Raw genomic sequence first — 21,357 nt, 5'->3', positions numbered from 1 at the left:
TATGCAACCAGATCACACATAGAGGAGGGTTTTGTTACCACTGTGGGAGGAGTAGCCAAGGCATCTGCAATTATGTGGATCCAAAATATAAACCTCTTACGCAGGAATGCACAGGAGATCAGCTGCATTCCTGCAGTCCAGAGCCTGTGGTAAAAGCAGAGAACAAGCTCTAAAGCTACTGAATTGGAAGAAAGAGTCTTTTTCACCCTCCCAGTTTTTGTGTTGCTAAGCTTGTTTACTGGGACACTGGAGAGGTAGGACACAGATGCAAACCACCTCTGTCCACACTGAAGTCTAATTTTTAGGTCAATATTTTAATGCTTTCACTGCTGAATGTTTTAGCAGACATAGCCTTAAGGATTGTAGACTGAGTTTGGAAAGGGGCGGGGGAAGAGAAAGAGCAGCTTTCCATTTCTTTCCTTATGATTTTTTAAAGACACTAGAACAAACTACATGTGAGAAACCCTTAAAACATAATCTTTAATAATGGTTTAAGTTTAGATTTTCCTGTTTCGAAGTTTTTCTGCTTACGTTTCACATTCTAAAAAGTAATTACTGATAAATAAACGCCACACTGTAGTTGTACTGCCCGCATAGCAGCAATAAAGTCAATTTTCACTCTGTCTGCTGCACAGTGATAATATTCAAAAGTTATTTTTCAGATATTGCTGTTCTACTTTGGCAGAAGGTGGTGTACCCATATTTCTTGTGAGAAAGCATACTTTTATGCAGAAGAAAGAAAAAACTTGTATCCCGTAATAGCTTTGGTAAAATAGTCAAAAGAAAAATATATGATGCCAGTAATTTTCAATGTATAATACCTTACAATACACTTCAACACCCTCTTCCAATCACACTACATTTTGCAGAATGTATAGATTTTTGGCTTGAAGTATCTTATGAAGGTTTCTTAGGATCATTTAGTATATCACAAGGCAAATTCAGAGTCAGTATAATCAATAAGGAAGCACAGTATCTACACCTATCGCATCAAGGTTAAGCAAATGGAAAGGGTATTCAAAATATATAACCAAAATATCCCACAAAGGGTAAAATTCACATCTGTGCAAGGGGACAAGGGTTATGTTCCACTCAAGTCCTTTAATACAAGATAAAGTTTATACAAAAGGAAAGTTTCTGTGTCGGTCCTACTACAACTTGCAAAGTTCTATTATCAGTTACAGCTAAAATAAGATTGGGCAAGTATTTTGGAATTTAATGCATGCGCTTTTTGAGATATTTAAGTGGGGAAACTATGAAGGTATTTATCCTATTATTAACTGACAAATGGTCTTATATTTCTGAATGTCTGAGTTCCCTCTCAGTTCTTTGGCATATCACTAATTTTATGCATGTAGCCTCTTGAATGCCCCTGAAATACAAACAAAACAGCAGCAGCTAAGTAGTCAGCCACATTCACTGTACTTAATGCACGAGGTCATGTTTTAAGTTTGGGTCCTGGTGCTGATATTTACACATATAAAATTGCTAATTGTATGTCTGGATGCTGGTTTGAACAGCAAATACAGAACTGGAAACTCAAGTTTACCTACCGTTTCAACACTAGCTTTAGAGTAGAGTATCAGTGATTTTAAATACCGTATAAAATAGCGTACTGGCTGTTATCTCTAACTTTATGTTTGATATCCTCTTAGCACTATACTTCCCTAGGGATTCACTGTACTTGGAACCATCAATAAAAAAACACTTGTGTAAGATGAAATCTCAGCTTACTGAAGGTAATAGCAAAACTCCCACTGACTTCAGCAGAGCCAATACTTCTGACTTTATGTTTTTAAGCTAAACTTGCTAGCTTGCTACATTGCAGTGGTTTGCACAGTGCATCTCACTTCCCTTGAGGATTATAGGAGACTTGATTACCAAGAGGAGTTATCTGCACTGATCCAGCCACACAGGCTGTGACAGGTTATCGATAGCTAGCACTATAGCCTAAGCATCACAGATTACAAATAAATGTTCCATTTTCTGTACATGCTCTCCCTGTTTGCTGGGAGTTCACTGTAAACTTCTCTTGGTTTCTAGTGGATTCTGACATATGAGTAAGTGCAAAGTGATGTTTATTATTATGGTTTATCGGTTTGTTTTGTTTTATTTTGCTATTGCTCTTTGAAATAACAGCATTGCTAATGATTTTGGGTATGTTAGGAATAAATGTTGTTTCTACAATGTATAAGCATGGAAACGTTTAATTTATATACTCTCATTTAGCGAAGCCCAGTGTAAAACAGTAATACTTAAAAGAAAAACATAGCATCAAAATGGTGTGATAAATATACATACATATATATATATATATATATATATATCCTTTTTTTTTTTAATTCTAGAAGTTATTTCCAACCAGTTTATCATAACTTTTTGGTCCATTTTAGTGGCCAAATAACTATGGTGACAACAATATATCTTTAAACTAAACAAAAATTAAAACTTAGCCTAAACATTCTGAACATATGCTGACCAACAATATACTATAAATTAAAATCTTCCATGGTATGTATCTCAGTGCTGTATGTAACATATAACTTATGCTCACTGCTGTACTATCAATAGTAGTCAAAAAGAACTCACAAAATAGTTAAGTAAATTCTAGAAAACTATATTCTATTACTAGTGCAACTTAAAACTTCAGCAATAAAGGTGCATGGCTGTACATGTCAGTGTAGCTAACACTATTACAATTGCAATGGCAGGTCAGCAATATAGCGTCTTCTGTGATACCCACTTTTTATTTCCTGTTTTCACAACAGGATGCTATCACCAAAGACAGGCATTTCTTTTCAGGATACTGTCTTCCCCAGAGTGGCAGTCTCTAGTGCTTAACAGAAAAGAGTTGGAGAAAAAACTGTTACCGGGGCTGATTGTCTTCTGTATCCTTCACAGAACTGAATTGACCTCTTTCGGTATAGCTAATTGAGGAACTGTTTTTACATGGACTGTGACAAATGTAGAAAGGAAGCAGAAGACGGTAACTTGAACTTTAGCTCATATTCCCTGGATTTTAATTGCTCTGATAAATAGCAATAAAAATGTCATACAAAGCAACGGATGACAAAACCCTGAAGTTATGAAAAAAAAGCCAACCAAACTTAGTTCATGTAGAGAGGGGTGTAACCAATTAACCTGTAACCAGCCAACTTTGGTGATCTTTGTCTTTGACAACTAGGAAGTTCAAAATAAATTTTGATCCTCAATTAAGCTCTTAAACTCATAGAATTCAGCATTCGTCATTATCATAGATGCAACCTGAAACGGAAATAAAATGCAAACATTTTAGTGTTCCGTAATACTTTGATTCAAGCATGAAGTTATTCGTTATAATTGAACTTAGTATTGTTTGAAATTGCCAACGTACCATCACCAATATCATCATAAATCTCTCCATCACTGTAAAAAAGAAAGAGGGAAAAAATGTATTTAAAAATAATTTAAATTTAATTAATTAATTTTTCTATTTACATGCAGACATAAAATGAGTAGCATGGTTTAGATATGTATCAAGTAGTTTATCTGCATATTAGGAAAATGCCAGCTTCACCCACAGGTTTTAGCTATATCTTAGCTATATTGTAATTCAGAGGACTGAGTAAGATGGCCAGATCAAAGAAATTTCAGTGAAGGGTAAAGCTGGATACATTTCTTTCTAAACTGATAGGCTTCCTTTGTCAATAGAATTTAAAAATACATGTATCTTTTTTTTCCACTGGCTGTTTTAACCAACTCATAGATACATTTCGGCTAAAAATGAACTTCTTACTGACTTTTTAAATCAAAATCAGAAAAGATGAGTGAAGAAAATCAGTATATCCTTGCAATGCTTTTTCATTCTTATTCTTGGCAATGTGATAATGTGGTTTTGAAAGAACAGCTTTCTAGATAATGAATTTAGGTAATGTCTATAAATGATATAGGCACCGCGAGTACTAGGAATTTTCAAAACGTGTCACTTAGATACATGAATACTCCCATGGAATCCAATAACGCTATTTATGTATGTTAAGCACTTATGTAAATGTTTGCAGGCCTGAATTCTTAAATTGACATCTGATTTAATATTTAAAAGCCTAACCCAAAGCCCATTGAAGGAAACAGAAAGGCTTCGTCTGACGAGGGTTCTGGATTAGATCCTAAACGCTGAACTCCACGCAATTATTCTGAGTAACACCAAATCTGCTCAATTCCAATAACATTGAAATAGAAACAAACCTAAAGAAAAATTGGTTCATTTTAGTTAAACATTTGAAATTGGCCTCAATGCACTTAGTTACATTAATGTGCAGTTTAGTAACAGATTGCAGTCCCAATAATATTCAACTCGGGTCATTTTTCATGGCTGAAACCAGAGTTTATGAGTAAGTAATGAGGAATGGAGCCCTAGATCATTTCTAGTGCACATATATGTGACTAACTCTTGAGAAAGCTGAACTCCATAAAAATATTTGGATTTACAGGACTAGTATCACACACTAAAATAATTAAATTTCACTTTTACGTAACAAACAGGTTTGAACAAAACTGAATATTAAAGCACATTTTTCAAAACTATCACTTAGTACTTACTTCTCAACTAAATTGCTTCTCAGAACATAGCCATCTGTAAAATTGAAATATATACATATTTAAGTTATTTCTTGTGTTGCTAGAGCTAGTGATATACAGATTTTTCTCTTTTAAGCATTTCAGATAGGAAAATATATAGAGGGATAGTAATGCAAATGGAAAATTTTGCTATCATATAGAATCTGAAGAAGTATGTGCAATTTCTTAATGGGACAGAAATTTCATTCCAGATTTATATATCAGTAAATTACCATTAACTGTAATTGCTTAACATTTTTTAATTGTATCATATTGATAAATCTTTTTTACATAAAAATATGGAAATATATTACAATAGCTGCTCACCAGTGAATTAATCTATCATTCTGTTGCATTACTGATGGAGTCAGATAAAACTACACATACTCTTCTGCAACATATTTAATCCCTTGAAAAAATCACTTGCTTTCTTTGGTAAAAACATCTACTGATATACTTGTCGATTGGCATAACATACATAACCAAAGTGAAACGCATAGCAATAATTACATATTTGTAGGTAAACATTAGTATGTTTGTACTGACGAAACAGTACGGTTTTAGAGGGGAAATGTCATCTTTCATTAGATTTGAAATTACCATATGAATTTACTTCTTTTATTGAGTTGCAGGCTTACATAGTCACACTAAAATGCTGCTTTTTCAAAGATTCATGTACTCTACCATGTTCGCAGGCTTTAGAATGAATTAGTCAGCTTTACTTGTAAAATTTCTTTGCTTTCTTTGCATGGAGCTGCTACACATACTTAGAGGAACCATCATACCACTTTTCTGCTAGTATTTCTGGTGGTGATATTTCAGGTCTATTTATATCAACCTCCAGGTCTTACTATTTTACCTAAAGGAATTCCTGCCTTATTTGCTTGAACTTTTATTTTCTGACACACAAGATATGAAAGTATCCTTAAAAAAACCCACACACAATAACGTCTAGCTAAAGAATCTCATATTTCGTATAAAGCCATATTGACAATCCATTGCTACTTTTATTTTAACTGAAATCGCCCTTCATAAGAAGAGCTGTAACTTTATTACTTTCCCTTGCAAATTAGTATCAAACACAATAACCTAGTACTATGTGCCCAAAATTCATTTGCTGAATGTGGCAGATGTTTTGACATATAAAAACACCCCTAGGATTCCTACATGGAATAGTGGAAAAGTTATCTGACAAGACTAATATCCTGAATAATTCTGCAAATAGTAATAAGTAACTATTTCTTATATAGAACTTTTCTCTGTAAAGAAACATTTATATAATTCATTTTAAGTTGGTGTAGTTCCATCTTAAAATATAGGTAGATATCACATATTGCTATAAACCTCAAATATAAATAGTTTTCTCCAGAATATGCTATACTGATTGCCCACCTCATATAACATAGAACAAATTAGTGAATTGCTCTGTGAGGGCCTTAAGACATTAAAATCAATGCATTGTTAAAGAAATGTCTCTCTTGTGTTAGAGCTGAATGTAGCCTGAAAAGCATTAGTTTCGTATAAGAATATTTTATTTGACACTAATCTGCTTTTACTTCAGTTTATGACGTAACAGTTAAATGAATGCAATCAGAGTGAAACATAACCTTCTTAACCCTCTATATAAACCAATGTGTGTTAGGTAAAGTCTCTGTAAGCTCAATAATACTGTTTTAAATTAGTCATAAAACCATAATATCGTCTCTGTAAGAAAGCTAACAATTAAATTACCTGTTTTCTTATTTAGAACGAAAACTTAAAATTGTTACAGGCATCCTTCGGAAAAAAAGATACAAAATCTGGTTGCTAAGAAAATGGAAACACATTTCTATGCATTTAATATTTGATTGCATCTATGTTAGATAAAATAGATGCTTAATTTGCCTGTATTCATGAAGATTTGATACTTAAAAAAATTCTACTACAGTTTTTGCCTATCAAGATTGTTAAACTACAAGTAATCATGAATAGTCCAAAGAACTCAAAGCTGCAGATTTTCAGTCATCTGTGCATGTAGTTTCTCAGGCTAAATGCAAGTCACTACACTTAGGCTCTTGTCTATTCAGCATATTCTTTTCCTAGTTCTCTTTCCTTGGACTTCAACTGGGATAAAAGCATGGAAATGCATTTTTTTTAAAATACATCATCTTTTAAAAATTCTCTTTAAGCGGAGTCCAATAATTTACAGGACTCCTAAAGTCTCAGTGGGAGTCATTTAAAATCACTCGGCCAATCTCATCTGCTCTGTTTTTTCTTTTCATTTTCGCATGTAAATCTACATGAAAGGAAGATTTCTTCAGTTGTAGTCATGGTATACAAACATAATGTGCTTGCAAACGAAACATACACAGTAAACGACAGTTCTTAAAATATTGCAAAGGTTAACCTTGAGGCAGGAGCCTCAAGGCTAGATTCTCCTGTGGGTCCCTAGCCCCTAGATATGTTGCAGAGAGCCTCTGCCTGCTCTGCACTCTTTCAGATTCTTTCCTAATCAGGAAAAAGGCTCCAAGCTTACATGTCCAAAGTTTTATCTAGTTCATTCATATTTGTGTGGCTTCCATAATAGCGGAATATGGGAGCAGGTCAGCAAACTCAAGTCTCGGCTACTTAACATAACTGAAAGCTATGAAGCATCATACCAACAGCTTTCTGGTAGTGTAAAGGAGGCTTGGGGAGGACACAGCTTACATTTTCAGGCACTGACATTCATTCACATCCTCATGTTTAAGCAAAGTCCATGAAAGTGAATTAAAAGATCTTCTGTATCTCGAAAGATATATGGGTCTGACCAAGGCAAAAGGAACAAGGGATTTGAGAGTAAACGAGAATCAGTTCCTTGTGTCATTTTAGTAATTTCAGATCATTTTGTAACTGTAAAAGTAATTCATAGCAGCATATGTTCCTAAGCTCATCAGTCCTTGATCAGCAAGCTAGGAGGACGTTATAACATATTTCTTAATTTTGTTTAACTACCAGTAAGGGCATAAAAGCTATGAAAGTATATCGTAAGTTGAAGGATGAATGGGAGAAGTGCAAGAAAGTAACAAAAATATCTTTAATTGTTGTTTTTCAGTCTATCCGGTCTTCAAAAAGTTAAACTATACCTTTAAGAGATGAGTATACTCCAGCTACAGCAAATAACCAAAACTGTCAGGTACTTAAGTACAGTAGGATTTGAGCCTTACTAATTAATGTGAAACTTGACAGAGATCTATTCAAAGTTTTTCAGGGAGGGTATTTTTATTTATATTGCTCTTTTATGCATAGCAAAGCAGTAGGTTCTGTCACTGTTTGAAAGGCTTTGAAGACTACTGTGAGGAAAACAAACAACATGAACTACTTTCTACTTTGTTGTTAGTAGCTTAATTCAAAAAGCGTGGCATTGAAAGGTGCTCTTTGGGAAGAGGCTGCACTAGGTCCATCTATATTTTGAAAAACCTACGTGTGGTTACGCAAGAAAATCTTCTGCATCCTGCAGGCCTGCCAGGAGGAAGGCTATACTCCTATAGCCTATAACAGATGAGTACACAGGGGAAAATAATAATAGAAAGGTTTCTAAATCCACTTCAGAGGTATATGGCATTGGACTGCCTTCTAGTTAGGTCAGCGGTAAACAATGACGATGAGTTGTTTACTTAGAAAGCTGTTGCTTCGAACTTACTCTATTCCTACACATAGTGAGTTCTTATTGGGAGATTTGGAAAGTATTGTAGCAGAAGCATATTAAGAAATCAAAACCAACAGTAGATGGTGCAGACTTCTCCAAAGAATGCAGCAACTTCTGCCAATGCACACCCTGGCCAAAGCTTCCAAACAAACACTGGAAGGACGTGTAGCTGCAGCTGCTGCCTTGACAGCTCCCAAAGCAGGCAGGCACGCCAGTGAGCATATATGCCTTGGAGCTGCTGGGGGCTGGGGAAGACTCCTTCTCCTCCCGAGCCTGTTGAAAAGATTAAACTCCACTTCTGGCAATCCAAAGTAAGAGCTAATAAGGAAACTGCCACTGATTTTCTCTTGGCTGAAATCAACCAGCAAGTGCTTCCAAGAGGTGCAGCAAGGATTCTGCTGCTTTCCTAGATTGTGTGTGGTATCATAGCTATACCCTGCACGGCAATTAGTGAGAGACAGAACCAGCAAGAAACATCTGCTAATCTTAGCTGATGCAAAGCAAGATTTACATAAATAATTTGTCCTTTCACTCACATTTGGTCTGTCTTGTCTATGTGAGTTGCAAACTTTGTAAGGTAAGGCACTCTAACACACTCTAGGAGCTACTTTAAGTAATAATAATAATAAAATAACAACAATCTAGCTATTGTCAACCGTCAGGCAAGGAAAAAGACATATATCAGGCTCTGAGCATGACAGGGAAGAGGATTTTCTTCTGCCTCAAGTTATGTGCTCAACAATCATTCTCTGACAGCTTAATTTATGGCACATGCATTCTGTACTACAGGTTTTAATAAAACTTACATTTCCCTTCTTCATTCCTGCACAGGACCTTGGTATCATCTGTATTTTCTATAATTTCAAGACATTCCCCTGGTTTAACCTGTAAGTCTTTAGATCCCCATCTTCTCTGGGGCAAATCCTGGACTGTGGTGGTAGAGTAAAGAACTCTAATTTCACCTTCAAACTGTAAAAATAAAATAAAGCATGTTTTGTAACAATATACTCCCTTTTACTGCTAACTTTCTGAAAGTTGGGTAAATAATTGTTTATTCTATCTAGTGTCTGTGCCCGTTCTTGCCATTTGAAGAGCTAAACCCCTTGCAAAGGTATAAATTGCAGGTTCTATTCAACTAAGACAGTTCCAGGTTATTTATCAGATTGTTGATGAATTACAAGTGAAAAAGTGGCATATAGTCAAAGAAGTTGTATGTTGGAAATCTTTTTCGATTCTAAGTGTGAGTATCTCTCACACAAATAGACAAATGCATGGTTGTATATACAACATGCATACTTGAATTCACTGCTGCTTTAGAAAGCCTCAGACTGGCATCTTTCAAGAGCAAAATTCTCCTTCCATCAAATGTAAACTATCCCATACTATTCTCAAAGCATTACAGCTCCAATTTGGATCCAGGATCTAAAGTCGGACTTTCACTCCTTGTCCCTAGTCATTCAATTTTGGCCTCTACGCTGAAAGCATCTGCAAGATAGGAAATTTATTCAATTTTTAGCCAAATTCCAGGAGTAGAACACTTGTATTATGCTTCCAAATTCTCACAAAGGAGATAAATATTATTTGCTGTGAACAACAAGCCATCTTTCCTGTTCCTGCATCACATAGGTTTCACATGGACAAAATGCATGAAACCACTTTTGGCTATTATTCAGATATATGACCTCTTTAAAGGTTTGTGACAACGTTATAAATTATAATTCATTGTGAATTGCACTGTTAATACAAATTCCTAGCCATTGTTTGATCATGAAGGTTTGTTGATGTCAAGCCTGAGGCAAAAATTCTTATGTTTCAAATTCCGCTGGTAAAAATCTGTCGTTTTCAAAGGTAGGATTTTCAAAAGCTCTGGGTGTTAGCTGAATTTCAACAGTAACTTTCCGGAGAAGTAAGTTAGATCAGGGATGAATGCCTTACTTGTTTACCCCATGTAGAACTACATCTATGTTACTGTGCTAGCATTTTTATAAAGCAATTAATTAACTGAAATAGCTAGTACAGTCAGAAGAAAAAATAATTCAAAAAATACAAAGGATTTCATATTAATGCCTTTTAACATTAGCAAAAAGAGTGGCGGATGGATGAAAACCAAATTCTAGATCAAGCCAGTTTCTTCTCTGACCGCAGTTTATAGACCCTGCTAAGTCTTAAGTCCAAGCATTGACATTTTATGTATTACATGAGCTTGAATAAGTCACACTTTTCCGTGTGCTGAGCGTGTGTAATCTCAGGAACAGCTCAGCACCTAGAATCAATCAAAAATAGGATAAGAATATTTTCCTACTGTAGCAGAAATGGGGAGTGTTATGAGAACCAAGTAGTTACTGTGTTTTTCTATCTTTTTAAAGCCATAAGTGCCTAGAATTACTATAGATGTTTGCAGTTAGTTCTTCTGCACAGCTTGAAACTGCTTTTTGGTGACATTCTGTTTAATTTTCAGTCAAATCAGTCAATTTAATGAAGTAGTTTTTTTATACTACAAGCTGAGAATTTTTTCTATGACTGTCATAATGGCAATGAAATCAATGATGTTCTTTTGAAAGTGTTTGCAAGATCTGCATTTAATGGAAAAAATAAGAAAGGGAATTTAAAATCTTTGTTTAGAATAGTGATTTCAGTATATATTCCGCCATTAAATCTGAACATTCATCCTGTAAATACTAATCACCTTTCAGAAATAAAATAGCGGATTATTCACAAATTAAAGGAAAAAAATTAGAGAATACTATAAATGCATATTGGTCTTTAGGTAATGTTTGAACAAAACTTACTTTGAACTTTTTTCTGAACTCTTTTTCTTCTCTTTCCATCTTTTTAAACTTTCGTGCACCTTTTTCATCTGGTTTACCTTTTCCAAGGCTCACTGGTTTTGATGAACTAAAACACAGGATTACAGATAGATAAAACAAAATTAGGAACATATATGAGGTATTGACAATCTTTCTGATAATTTCAGTGAAACTGCGTTTCCTTTCATGTATATCTCCTTTTCTCCTTACAGAACTAAGATAATTATAATATAATAGAGACTTGATTTCAGAAGTCATAAACAGTTGGGATTTTTTTTCATACTTTCCTCTTTTCATGAGTTCTGATTTTAATATATCTGTTACATAAGTGAATATGGAAAATTATTCAAAGTATCTAGGTACTACAGCAATGAGAACTTTACAACTACCAAAAATGGATTTTATAAACAACACACATCATTTTAGAATTTCTAGGCAAAGGACAATTTTTCTGAAGCCTACATATTTTTGGGCAATAGGCTGAATATAACATGTCCCACTGTGGAGGCAGCTGCATTGTCTTAGCCTTTCATATAATAGCTGCCTTAACTCCTATGTGCATGTATAAGACCTTCCTACTCCAGGGAATCTGCACTGCAGGCACAAAACTAAGGATCCATTTTGAGCTCTACTGTTTTTTCCACGTCCATGCTGATTTGTGCCAATGGGCATGGCAGAGTTTCAATTTCTTAACTGACTTTCCTCATTCTGTACCAGGGAATTTAAGGTCTGACTCTCTGGTTTCCTGATTTGCCTAGGAGTTGCAGATGACAGTTTCACTGACAAAGAATGTATGTGTATGCCTGAAATAACCTAGATTAAGGTGGGCCGTATCCTTTCCATTGGATATACACACTCAAAAAGCTCTCTCTGTTTTGATGCCTCCAGACTAGGATATTATAGTGCACTCTTCGGAGCTCCACCTGAGTGGAGCCATCTCTGCAGTTAGATACTCATTTGCGCTCATAACACAGCTGTGCTGCCGAGGTGGTCGACTTCCTGCTCCGGGGATAAAAGTTTCTGAAGTTTAACTTTACAGTTCCAAATGTGTTTCATACTGATAACATAAGGCACTATCTCCTTTTCTCACTGGATACGGGAGCAGCTGAGACCAAATACAGCACTTATCCTAGCAGTCCTCAAATTTTGATAGGAAGAAGACTGCATGCAGAGCATTTCCAATGAAGGATCTTTAACTCATGCACTCATTTGCACCTCTTATCCATCAGTGGTTGAATTTGTTGAAATTCAAAGCATACCTATTTATTCTGCTGTCTAATACCATTATTGTTTCAATCGAAATGGAAGCACTGAACATTTATCTGTAATTGTCAAAAGTAGGGTTATGAGAACTACAAAACTTGACAACACCAAACAAAGCATACATTAGTAGCAATCTGCCTCTAGTAAATACTTTGAAAATGTGTCACAGTGGATTAAAGATTTGTAATCAGAGGAGTAATTCCCATTTTCACTTACTTGAGTCCAGCTGATGGAGGAGGGAAGTCTGAGGAATCTACATCATCATAAACATCACTGTCTCCACAATCTGAAACAACAATGTTCAAAACAATGGGAAATTATTATGCGATCCTTAAGTAGTGAATACATTGTGTTACAATCTACCATAGTATAGCCAAGTTGACAAGAAATTGCAGCAAGTATTGTAGCATTTATCATCTATAGTAGCTCAGCTTTCCCTTCTGCACAACGTATTGTGCACAACATACCAGTCGCCCTTTTCAGAACAAGATTCTTAATAAGAACAGGTATTCACTGATATTTTAATCTTCTTAAACTGAAGCAAGTTTTAGCACATACTGTAGCCTTTAATCTTTATTTTAATTAGGCTGTTTCCCACTGTGTTGTATCAAAGTATATTTTCAGGGTTTGATTTTAATGTGCACTCAAGCACTTCTGCAGCACTCTTGTCAACGTAAAGGTGCCTAGAAGTGGATATGAATCTCACATATGTTAGCTTTTAGGCCATGTTGGAATGCTAAAGCGGTGAAAAGGATTCTTACCCCAAGAATATACTTTGAATCACATCCAGCATGTTTGCAGAAAGGAAGCAGTTGCTGAACTCATCCAATCCATGGCTAAAAAAGTCGCAGTAGGAGATAAAAAATTAAGAATGCAGTTCGGGCAATGGCCTCAAGAAGTGTAAGAACTTGCTTTTTATTCCATGGCTGGATTGATATTTATAAGTATTTGTTATGTTACAAAGACACTGCTTTTTTAACACTGAAGTGTTAAAAATAACAATGAGTGTCCCTGTTTATTTTTAAAGTCTTGCATTAAGCGTTTCTTTCCAAGTGCATCTGCTCATAATGAATGTCAAATAAAATGTCTCTCACATACCAAAATCATAACTTCTTAAAAAATACTTAAAAAAATACTTTAAACTGCCTTCTAGAGAGCTTGCACTGTGTTTGTATCTCCCTGTCCGTAGCCAAATTAGCCACAATATTGGAAATTTGTTCACCAGAACAGGATAACCGACGGGAAACCATGTTTTCCTTCCTTGGGTGTAGTGTTTTTGTGAATAGCATGGTACAAAGTAGTACATACAGAAAAAAGAATCAGGAATCAGTATGGAGACAAAACAATGGACTCTTTATTACCTTTTCCAAACTGCTTTGTTGGAGAAGTCACACTGAAAAGAAAATGTTCATTAAATATTTATATCACATTAATAGGCTTTCACATGATCTAAATCATTTAAAAAACTTGCAACACAAGGCCTCTAAGTAATCTCTAGACATTGCGAAGCTCTGCTGACATTAGAAATACTCATGGACTAAACACATTTTTACCACTGAATCAGAGTAAACTAGTTCAGAACTCAATGAGAAAAGATGGTGGTAGAAACACCAGTTGCTGACCTAACATCGAGGCAAGATGGGGAGAAGACAATCTTTGCATTTTTCTCTTTGACACATTATTCCTACAATTTGGATTAGTGGGACTAGATTTACCACTTTATCCCAGCTACATTGTACTGGTGAGCAAAACACGTTTTAACTGAGGATACAGCAAACATATCACCAGGCTGGCACAAAGATGATGGACTTTTTCAGTGCTTTTCACACAAAAGAAATAGTTATATTTTAGTTACTGGGCTCATGCAACAGCTTGTTAACAGGGTCATTATAGTATGAAGATGAAAAGAAAGGAGATCAGTATTTTTGCAGAAAAGTATCACCCTGAGATGCAATTTGATGCATGATTTATTAGGTTGCTGTGAGAATATGTTAGTAGCATGTAATAGATGCTTTATTAGAATTAGTTATAGTGAACTGTGATTTCCTGGAAGACTCTTACAACGAATCTCCATTATCTTCTTCCCCATTGACTTTGGCTTTTTCTCGTACACTTTTCTTTTTATCATCTTTGACCTTTAGCCTCTTGAAAATTCCCCAGGACCAGATATCATTCTTATCTTCATCCTGTGATACAGACCTTTGGAGTATGCATGCAATTATCACAATGTAAAATGTAACATTATTTTTAAAAGGTCCAGTTCCAATTCTCTATTGAAGTACATAATTCTTATTAATGACAACAATATCTATCACAAGGTGAGTACATTTACTGTTTAAAACACTAAACTAGAAATATGTATTTTAGGTCATTTATAGACATGGAGATATATTTATAGGTATAGATATTCATCTAGCATTTTATTTTGTTATTTTCATTTCAGTGCTGACCTGTGCAGTTGGGGATTTGGGGATTTTCATGGTGGCAGCTACTTTTGCTGACATACCAAAATTAATTACAAAACAAAACTTCCCCAGAAAGACCAAGAAAATTTTTTCTTTCTTAGCTTCATGGATCCATCCTGACATATACCCATTTGTTGATCATCCCAATACTAGCTAATTATTATCCCAACTTTCAAAATACTAAAAGCCAAAATGATAACACTGTGATAAAGAAGCAAATGATTTAAATGATATAAAAACTTACCTAATACTAACATCTTCATCATCAATCCCATCATAAATTTCTTGATCAGAAGGAGGAGGCGGGAACATCACTTCAACAGACCAAACAATGAATTAATGCATTCAAATTTAACGCTGTTAGAATAGAGCATTAATTACTGGCCTTATAAGCGTGTCAGATATGCTTGCAATGTTGCTGCAATACCTTTGCAAATGGAGGCTTTCTGTAAACCGACATAGCCTATTTATTAAAAGAGCCATTTTCACTTACCAGCTGGGCACCTAGTCCACATCATTTATGTATCGTAGCGCCAAGGCGAGAATAATGAAAACAAATACATTTACATTGTATTTGAAATGCTAGACAGGGTTTTTTGGCCCGATTACTAAGATGACTGGTGACTTTTTAACTTTTGTGTTACTCTAGCGAAGATAGAAGATGCCAGACCAACATTCTCAGCAAGTGACATCTTGTGTTCATCCAGAGCAGCAACAGCAATGTTAAGCTCCTCATTTTGATCTCAATTTTGACATGTGGGCACTACCTCCTTCAGTGCAGGGTTACCTCACTTTCCATGCCCAGTTCTAGCCACTGGTCAGAATGCTCACTGCAATCTGTACTTAGCTGGCAGCAGCTTCTTTCTGCACTGCCAGGGGATTCTTCTCCCATGACTAGTATCTAAACTCTAAGCTGAGAAGATGAGCTGTGCTCTTATGATCAGCAGAGAATGCTACATAAAAATATGTACTACCAAAGGGGAAACTTGTTTTGAATGTGTATTTTTGACAGTGTGGAACTGCTGCAGTTATATGGGTTAGGACACTGAAGTATCACTGGAACTGGAGTATAATTGGCAATATTGCTGGCTATTTCCGAACTGACTTTCTCTTGCACAGAAACTCTTGGTCATGTTAATATTTTTTCAGTTATATCTATGCTGTTTTAGAGGATAATTTACCTTCTCAAAAAACAATATAAGGATCTGTAGTCTGCTGGCATGCTTCTGATTCACTTTGTCTCAAGATGAAACTTCTTTTTTACCCAAGTTTCAATAGGTGGAAAGAAACTGAATTTGGCCATTATACTTCCTTGTTTCTTGCCTGTTAGCTAACACTTAGCATGCTTATGGGTAATTACTTCATTATTTGGATGCTACAGAGGTCTGAATTTGAAGACAAGCAGTACATAGAAACAACTCCCCCCCAGAAGTATCTGCAGAACTTACTTTCAGTTCCACTTTGACCACCGCTCTGACTGAAAAGCAAAATGAGAGAGCTTTTAGGGAAAAATAGTCATTATTTGGAAAAAACAAAACATCGTGATCACCCATCGCTTTTGTGGTTATTAGTCGCTCTAAACCCTTTCGCTTCAGCACTCATTGTCTACATTGCCAGCTGAGCACTACAAATTCTGCACTGAAAGTTCAGGCACATGCTTGCACGTTGTAAATGGGCAATAACTAAGTAAGTGTGCCATTTCTTTTTTTCTGTCTTCACCATACTCCCACTGGTTTCTTACACTCAAATAATAGTTGCACTCTCAGTAATGCTAAAGAAAATGTATCTTCCAATTCATGAGTGAATTAGCTCTCAGATGAGGAGTCACTAATTTTAAATAGTTTCAAGTAAAGCAAGGAAAAAAATGGGATTTTTCTCATGGAAGCAATTCATTACAAAAGAGAAGAAAAAGTATTATAAAGTATCATCTACTTTAGATGAGGAATAAGAGAGAGCTATCTATAACCTCTTTAGTTAATGCAAAAAGGAAAGGGACACAGTATTTTGTAAGTAAAGCCCTGATGCAAATTCTCTATTTGCATAAATGAATGCAGATACATTGAAGGCAATAGAGCTGCACACTTTCATAAGAACAGAACATCTACTCCTAAATCTTTAAAATGTTGCTACGATTTCCAATGAAAAGCCATTTTCATTTGATTTCAAGGAGAAGCAAACTGATACAGCTATAAGAATTCACTATATTTAGAATATGTTTTTTGATCCTGCTGATATCTTTGGGCTCAAGTACAAAATACATCTTAGGATCATAGGATAATTCAGATTGGAAGGGATCTCAGGAGGTCATAGTCCAACTTTTTGGGAATAAAAATATCATAACCTGACTGAAAACTTGTCCAGTACATCTATCCCTTTCAGATTCATGAGCAGATTTTCACAGGACAAAAGGGTAAACAAATGAACTGAATGCTCAACTAGCTTTTACTGGATGATACTTTAAACTTCTAACTGCATGTTTCTAACATTTCAAGGGTTCCGTATTAGCCCAGTGTTCTAATAGTGATTAAAGAAAGTGATAGGTTCATAGTAACTGCAATTATTTTCAAATCTTAAACTTATTAAATCAAGATTTTTGTTAAACTTTTGTCCCAATAAATCCTGAAATAAAGCAGTTCTAGTCCCTTTTTAATTCTGGAACATTACCAACACTACTGATAATCAGATAATACTATCTGGTCAATAGGCTTTTTTAGTATGGCATTCTTATGCTGGTTTCAGAACATACTGATGTATGTGTCAGACCTTCCAACAATTCACACCGATGAGCTGAACAGAATGCTATTAATCACTAGATAAGACACAAATGTCAAAATACAACTTAAAGGAGATAATGAATTTGATCCATTCATTCATTCAGGTTCCTTATACTGTTACTTTAATATGCAACAGTTTAAGTATTTTTGTTTGCTTGAATTTAAGGAATTTTCTATGTTATTTGCATTGAGGTGGTTAATTATAATACTTGCCATAGTGAAAAAGATTGGCCAAAGACACTTTTGCAATGTAGTACCTGATGTTCAAGTTACCTACACCCTGAAACAGCTAATGTAACTTGTTCAATTCTCTGGCTAAGTTAGGATGATGAGATCAATGTGCGGTGAGGGAAATTGATTTTGTGCAACCTGCAAGAACATCACATGTGAAAACTATACTGGTTGCTTAAAGAATGCCAGCCTGAAGGCAAATCTTTCCAAGCACTGTTCCTGGCACTCATGGAGATGTTCTAGCGGCGAGGACCAGCTGCACCCAGCAGTCAGCCAGCTGTGGTCCCTTTATTCCAGCCAGGCCTCTAAGCAAAGGCACTGGGAAATATCTAAACACTGATGCAATGGAAGAGTGCTGCAAGAGGGTTGTCTTACACATTCAAATCCTCCACATCCACAGGCAGGTATCTTATTTGAATCCCAGTGCATGTGATTCTGTACATCAGGATGGAGAATGAACACCCTTTTTTTGAATCAGGTGACAGAAGCAGGCTTTTATGTGAGGTCAGGTAACAGAGATACCACTGTCACATTGGCTCGATGTGATAGAATAGCCTCATATTACAAGAGCAGTAGGATATTTAGCTGCAAGAAAGCTTGGCACCCTGCTGGAGAGTGCAATTCCCCAGCTGCAGATCAGTTTGATCTGAAAAATATGGAACATTGAAGTAGAGAGGCTGCAACGTGGCACTGCATTGTAAATGCACGGGAGATTGTGCCACAGAAGAGAAGCTTCTGATACAGTCAAAGTATAGCTCATACCCATCTCATGGGAGTTGACTGGCCTTTTGTCAGAAACAACCACATTAGCCGTGGTCTTTCCCTGAGGGCCATTCTAGTCATGCCTTCAGAATTTCCTTCTCTTCAAACAGAAGAGGTAGTAAGACTCATAGTTCCAGAGCAGTGAGGATAATAGAGAGTTGCCTTGTGCAACGAGGGTTTCTTTTGCTTTTACAGTCTTTTATTCTTGCCTGTTAGAAAAGACACCATGTGACTTCAAGAGACAGAGAACAAGAAGAGAGATGGAGGGCAGAGAACTGCACACAGCTGTAAATCTTGCATGTTTTGCTTTTCATTCTCTTTTGGGTTGCAATACTACAGCTCCACTTCCAATAGTTCCTCCTATGTATAGGAGGAACCAATAGTTCCAATAGCTCCTCCTATATTCATTCCTCCTATGTATGAGCACTTACAGATGCTGGATTCCAGAGTCCATTCTTGTTTCTCTGACTACTTCAGCTTTAACAGATCAGTTATATGCTTCTTATATAAATGACTGCTTTTCTTCTGTGACAAGTTTGGTTGGTAGCTGTAAAACTTTCCCTGTGTAGGCTGAGCGTGGTAAATCATTAGTTCCCTTGAATGGGTTCTTTATACATACCTGCTAATACTGTCCTGCTCTCCAACATCATCATACACTTCTTGGTCACTGTCTGCACGTTTCATGGCAGCTCTGATGGCTGGTTGTTGCTTTCTTTTTAAAGAATCATAATCAATCTCCACCACAGTTGTTTTAACGTATCCATCTAAATGAACAAAACCATGTAATTAAGCAGAGCCGGTTTTAAAGCTCACTGTGAATGGATGAGTGTAACAGAAGGTTCAGAATCAAGATAATTGAATTGTTTCATATCTCTGAAAACTTTTAAAGAAGTATTTTATTCCAAGCAGCCTCACCTACAGTCTTCAACCGTCTACATGCATACAGATCTCGGATCTGTCTCCGATCTCCCCCCAAACTCTCCTCAGCTGGTATCAAGTTAACAGCACCTATATTTGCTTCTCAGCTACAGCAGAATTTAGTAGATTTTAATGATTTTCATTGATTTTATGGATCAGTCCTTTAATGTCTGCTATAACTCCATAGCCAGATCATCAGGCCCTTACCATACCCATAACAAACACTGATGTAATTTGTTCCAAGTAGAGAAATATCCTAGTTTTCAAGCCAAAATGAAAGTTAGACCTCAGTGAGAAAATCCTCAGTTGAGGGTTAGAATCTTTGCATAAGAACAGGAACAAGAGATGCTCTTAAAGCAAGACCTTATATTCTCTGGTTCCATGTTAGGTACATCTCTTTTATTTTATTTTCAAAACAAAGATATGAAAAAAGCCAACATCATTACTTGCACAGAGCTAAGTTCTGATGCCAAATCAAAGTCTGAAGGACACTGAATTACCTCCCAATAGGTCCATGAAGATCCCAGCATATTGTTCCTAACTTATTCTAGTGCCTCTAGATGTTACATTGTGTTGAACAATAACTTCCTACGATGAACTGAGCCCCACATGTCAGGTAAGCACAGCCGGGTGAGTTGTAATTATTTGCTGTGGTGGCCAGTGACTCAGCCTTGTTAATGCTACTCCTTGGTATAAAGCGGCATGCGCTTACACATTCGCTGTCATACAGTGAAAACGGTCAGGAGCACAGTGAAGAAGCAGAACTTACAAGATCCTTTTATCCTGCCCAGCCACTTCCCTTCTGGATTGTCTGTGAGGCGAATGATTTCAATCTGATCCCCCTGTTTGACAGTCAGCTCATTCTTTCCTCCCTTGTAGTCAATACAAGCTCGTGCCTGATGAAGGACTTGGATAGGTCCCATTAACTGCACAGAAGGAGCAACAAAATAAATCACAGATGTGGAAAAAAGGAATTCTTTCTCAAACATTCAGGCAAAAGATAAAATAACTGCAATGATGATTATTTGTTTCACTGGCAACACTCTAGGCAAAGAAACAGGCATCATCCCTATCCCCAACTACAAAATTTAAACTAATGAGCAAGGATGAAAAGAGAGGGCTACAGCATAGCAATAAAGCAGCTAAAGGAGTGATCGGCAAAATCACAGAAATATTAACACTAAAACCAACAGGTTAACCTGTGAAGTCTTTCCTCACAAAACACATGTATTTATTCCAGTGGGCAGCTCCATGCAGTTTCAGCAGGATTACTCATATGAATAAGTGTTCATAAACATAAATAATTCTACCACATAATGTTCTGTGTTTATAATTCTGCTCTAGAAATGATCCCATAAGTACCCACAAGAGATGATCACACTGCTCACTAGAATTCAGGAATCTCAGTGAAATCTGTAGTATATGTTACGGAGAAACCCCTTTTGACTTTAAGGTCTGTGGCTTTAAGGTATATGTGGCCTTGTGGATGTGGCTGCGGACAATTATAGACTAGTTCAGGAATATCTATGCCTGTGTAGGTGGCAGCGGGGAAGAAAATGTGCACTTAAGTACATTTACTTGCATTTAAGAATAATATAATATTTTAATGTCCACAAGAGAGCAGTCTGCAGTCTGAAATTATGCAATGTGCTAATGCCTACACTTCACAGAACCGGTCTTTTCACACCTGGGAGAAGTCTCTAGCAAGGAGACTTGGGGCCAACACCCTGAAAAACGCCACCTAGACCATACCACTATTATTTACTATTAGTTTTTTTTTTTTATTATTTGCTCCTCAACTCATGTCAGTCTCTCCACAGTAGACCAAGGCTATGAAGTAGGAGAATTACTGTATACAGAGCATGATAGACAGG

General features: G+C 36.2%; 1 protein-coding gene across 7 annotated transcripts in view; it reads right to left on the bottom strand.

The window, feature by feature from the left end:
- Positions 1-456: 456 nt before the first annotated feature.
- The window catches only part of FYB1 (FYN binding protein 1), a 75,150-nt gene continuing 54,249 nt past the window's right edge, over positions 457-21,357 (bottom strand). For 6 of the 7 annotated variants that reach the window (XM_009680661.2, XM_068927530.1, XM_009680664.2 and 3 more), the window contains 12 exons: positions 20,253-20,409; positions 19,185-19,329; positions 16,247-16,275; positions 15,043-15,112; positions 14,395-14,532; positions 13,695-13,726; positions 12,550-12,619; positions 11,053-11,158; positions 9,070-9,232; positions 4,579-4,612; positions 3,374-3,405; positions 457-3,264 (listed from right to left, as the gene is read on the bottom strand). In XM_009680661.2, coding sequence (XP_009678956.2) covers positions 3,236-3,264; positions 3,374-3,405; positions 4,579-4,612; positions 9,070-9,232; positions 11,053-11,158; positions 12,550-12,619; positions 13,695-13,726; positions 14,395-14,532; positions 15,043-15,112; positions 16,247-16,275; positions 19,185-19,329; positions 20,253-20,409 — 1,005 coding nt within the window. In that variant the 3' untranslated portion in view covers positions 457-3,235. The remainder of the gene's footprint in view (positions 3,265-3,373; positions 3,406-4,578; positions 4,613-9,069; positions 9,233-11,052; positions 11,159-12,549; positions 12,620-13,694; positions 13,727-14,394; positions 14,533-15,042; positions 15,113-16,246; positions 16,276-19,184; positions 19,330-20,252; positions 20,410-21,357) is intronic. The other variant, XM_068927533.1, reaches the window with a different exon arrangement.

The sequence above is a fragment of the Struthio camelus genome, chromosome Z, assembly GCF_040807025.1.
Source record: "Struthio camelus isolate bStrCam1 chromosome Z, bStrCam1.hap1, whole genome shotgun sequence".
In the NCBI taxonomy this organism is placed as follows: domain Eukaryota; kingdom Metazoa; phylum Chordata; class Aves; order Struthioniformes; family Struthionidae; genus Struthio; species Struthio camelus.
Note: the sequence above shows the minus strand (reverse complement) of the source record. Positions and strands in the feature narration are given on the sequence as shown.